Source organism: Penaeus chinensis, chromosome 3 (assembly GCF_019202785.1).
Source record: "Penaeus chinensis breed Huanghai No. 1 chromosome 3, ASM1920278v2, whole genome shotgun sequence".
Lineage (NCBI taxonomy): Eukaryota > Metazoa > Arthropoda > Malacostraca > Decapoda > Penaeidae > Penaeus > Penaeus chinensis.
This window is the reverse complement of record NC_061821.1, coordinates 43,523,547-43,527,038: the sequence shown is the minus strand read 5'-3', so window position 1 is coordinate 43,527,038 and position 3,492 is coordinate 43,523,547. Positions and strand designations below refer to the sequence as shown.

At 38.6% G+C, this 3,492-nt stretch overlaps 1 protein-coding gene across 1 annotated transcript in view; it reads left to right on the top strand.

Moving 5' to 3' along the window:
- The window catches only part of LOC125044522 (GPI ethanolamine phosphate transferase 2-like), a 12,062-nt gene extending 9,080 nt beyond the window's left edge, over positions 1-2,982 (top strand). Inside the window, exons 6-8 of the mRNA XM_047641220.1 lie at positions 1-686; positions 1,020-1,192; positions 1,797-2,982. The exon at positions 1-686 is cut by the window's left edge and continues 250 nt beyond it. Of these exons, the coding sequence (XP_047497176.1) occupies positions 1-686; positions 1,020-1,192; positions 1,797-2,022 (1,085 nt within the window). The 3' untranslated portion in view covers positions 2,023-2,982. The remainder of the gene's footprint in view (positions 687-1,019; positions 1,193-1,796) is intronic.
- The last annotated feature ends 510 nt before the right edge of the window (positions 2,983-3,492 follow it).

Genomic DNA, 3,492 nt, shown 5'->3' with positions numbered 1-3,492 from the left:
AGTTGCCCACACGGATTTCAGGGAGAGGTTCAGAAGGAGTCACGTGGATGCAGACCCTGCGAAGGACGCCTGTCAAGCTGCTGCTTCTGTCGGTGTTGAGCCTATCCCTGAGTCGCCTCATGAGGTCATGGAATTCCACTGGGGACAAGTGGAAACACCTGGAGGACCTAGGCGATGGAATACGTGCTGCTGGGGGCTACGTCCTTATGGTAGTGGTTCTGGCCGGCTTGGTTGCGGCACTCTTCATGTTTTCGCAGAACTGCCTGCCGCTCGTACTGGTTGGCTGCACTTGCATCTTTGGCCGTCACTTCCCTCTCAGCTCTTCGGGGGGCGTCCTGGAGGCCCAGTTCGCGCACTTTGTCATCTTCATCCTTTTTGTGTATGGGCTTCTGAAGGCAAAGCTCATTGACTTTAAGACGCCCAATTCTAAGACCAAGAGCAACCTGGATGTGTTTGAGCCAGAGGAGGAGAAGATGACTGTCCTGCTAAGGTACAGTGTGACAGCTCTCAGCCTGCTGTGTCTTCTTCTCCAGAGAGCAGACAACATAGGGCTCTTGGCTCTGGTCATGTTGCAGAACTACATCATGTCCTCTGTCTTGTGCAAGCTCATGGGGACTGGCTTGATCTCATCTGGTGCAGCTGCCTTGGCAGTCAACTGGCTTGCATTTGCTCATTTTTTTTACCAGGTGAGTTGTGTAAAGTATTACTTTTTTATTCTTTTTTGTTTTTGTTTGATAAAATGATCTTGAATGAGAACATTTAACACAATGAGAAATTATGTTTACATGTGGTAGGAATGTTATAAAGGACTTGGAAAAACACTCATGATATCCTTAACAAATTTAGTGTTTTGATGTTAGTTTTAAAGTGTTATAGCTTTTATCAATATGTATAATGAGTTGATTTATGTGAACTTGGTATGTGAATATAGAAAAAGCATGAAATTTCTGATCAGAGCATATATGAAATATCTATACATATCTATTTATATTTGTTATGTAAAAATGAATATTCAACAGGGTAACAGTAATAGTCTGGCCACCGTAGACATCAGTGCGGGCTTTGTGGGCGTCACCAGCTATCGCCCTTTTGTTCATGGAGCTCTCATTGCAACGCAGACTTTTGGAGGGACTTTCCTCACCTATCTTAGCTACCTCATGCAGATCATTTCGAGGGATGCGCAGAAAGAGAGGTATGTGGGGGGGGGAGGTCTTTGATGGTTCAGCTTCTCTGGGAGGATTGTTTCCTTATGCTTTATGTTGTTTGTCCTAATCTTTTGTTGTTATAGTTCTTGTGAGTTTTTGCAGGAATATATTTTTTTTATACTCCCTATGCTTGTATTAATCCGATTCAGATGGGTTACATGTACCAGCATAATGACAAACCACCTGGTCTGTAGGGTACGCCTGTACGCACACCAGAGTTTATTACACTCAGGGATTTCTGTTACCCAACAGTGATGGGTTAATTGTGACTCTTTCTGTCTGTATGCATATCTGTATGTATGTAATAATGAGAATATATATTTATTATATATAGAGAAAAGTTAAATTATAGACTCTGAACTTCACCGACACCCTAACAAATATGACTGACAGTTAACAGTTTCACAAGACAACATATAATTTCTATTTTAGTACTACCTTCATCAGAATTAGCTTGTGAGGGTAACAGCGGTGACATGTTTATCACAGATCTTGTCATGCAAAATAATTCCTTCCCATTCACCTTTTTTTAACCATAAGTAACATTAATACTTAATTTCTTTTACCCTGATACAAACCACATCATTTCAGATGGCAATATCCCCTGTTTGTGTGGTGGACTGTAAGGCTAGCCACTGTGAGTCTCTACTTAGTTAACGTCACCTTCCAGCGGCATCACCTCTTCATATTGACAGTGTTCACACCAAAGCTCTTGTATGAAGGGGCTCACTTGCTTGTTCTGTGTGTCCTCACCTTGTTCATGTGGAGTGTTGAAAAGATCTGCACAGTTCTGGAGGTGAGCTACAGATTTGAGTAAGTAAATGCGGGGTTAACTTGAACAGAGGAGAAGTAAGGTGCACAAGGTTTATATGAAAAAATTTGATTCCTGTTATCCCTTTTGAGTATTAGGAATTGTCTCCTGTGGGATGTATGGAGGGGTAAGAATGGAGTGTTGTGGAATGACAGAAGAGGGAATGGTTGTGATTATCTGTGCATCCTGCACTTTTATTTTTATTATCTACTCCTGTACAAAGTTCATGCTAAGAAGTAAGATGATGTACATATTGTATTGAATTCCTTTTAATGTTCCTCTTTAGTACCATTGTTAAATTTTACTAGGAGGTTTAATAAGCCTGATAGCTTCTTTTTTTGTGAACATTTATAATCCAAGCATTCTGAGAGAGCTATTAAAAGCCATATAAATTATTGAATGTGATGAACTAGATAGACAGAAATGTTTGCCTAACTAGGGATGAGCCTTTTTTTTTCTCACTTCAGAATTTTTTTTTTTTTTTTTGTCTCAAATGGCTGCAGTGTGCAGAGGTCAAGCATTTGATACTTTTTTTTATATGAAATATGTGTTTTCATTTCTTCATTATTGGAGAGTATTGATTCTTGTTAGCATGCAAGAGTAACAAGGGTTATTGTGTTGTACATTTTATTTTTTACTTGTCATTTTTTATGTGATTGTAAGTTCTTACTATGCAGTATTATGCATAGTCATGTGTTAGCTTTTATTTGATTGAATGATACCTTGATTGCATTTAATTAGTTTTCGTAAATATGCAGCTTACATATGACCTGTTTTCCTTACTAGCACCACAAAGCTCTCCGATGGTTTGGCCGAGGTTAAAATTGTGCTTGTGAGAACTTCATCAGCCTAACTGGTGTATTCCTTCACCTCCTGTATGACCATTGACATAATCATCTCTTTCTAGATGTACAATATGCTTGATTGGTAAATATCAATAACTTAAATAAATGTTCAAACTGTAAATTAATTTGTGAATCTTTAGTCTAAGTAATTTATTACTTTATTACTTATTTTTGTTACCTTTAGTGAATTAAGACCAAGTCTTACACCTGCTAATTGAACAGCTTGTTCATTCTCAGACTGAAATTAGAATGGTGCTCTCATATGTACCCAGAAAATAGGTAGGTCCTTATCAGCTCAAGGGGACCTTCCCTCAAAGGGGTGGGGGTAAGGTAAAAATGGGGGGATGAATACTAATAAAAATAAAACTATCTGACCGATTTTCTTCAAATTTAGATATTTTGTTTAGTGTAGCATTCCACATCTTTAGTACAAAATTTGTGGGAATTCCCAGAAGGGGGACAATGCCACCCTTAAAAAAACATTTTTTTTTACCACAGACATCTCTTGCGTACCACTATTGGCCCACACTGTTGCATACTTTGCAATGAAAAAAAAAATCTGCATAAACATCAATAAAATCTAAAGAGATTGACGCAAGCTCTTTTTGAAATTTGCTATTCTGCCATGTCA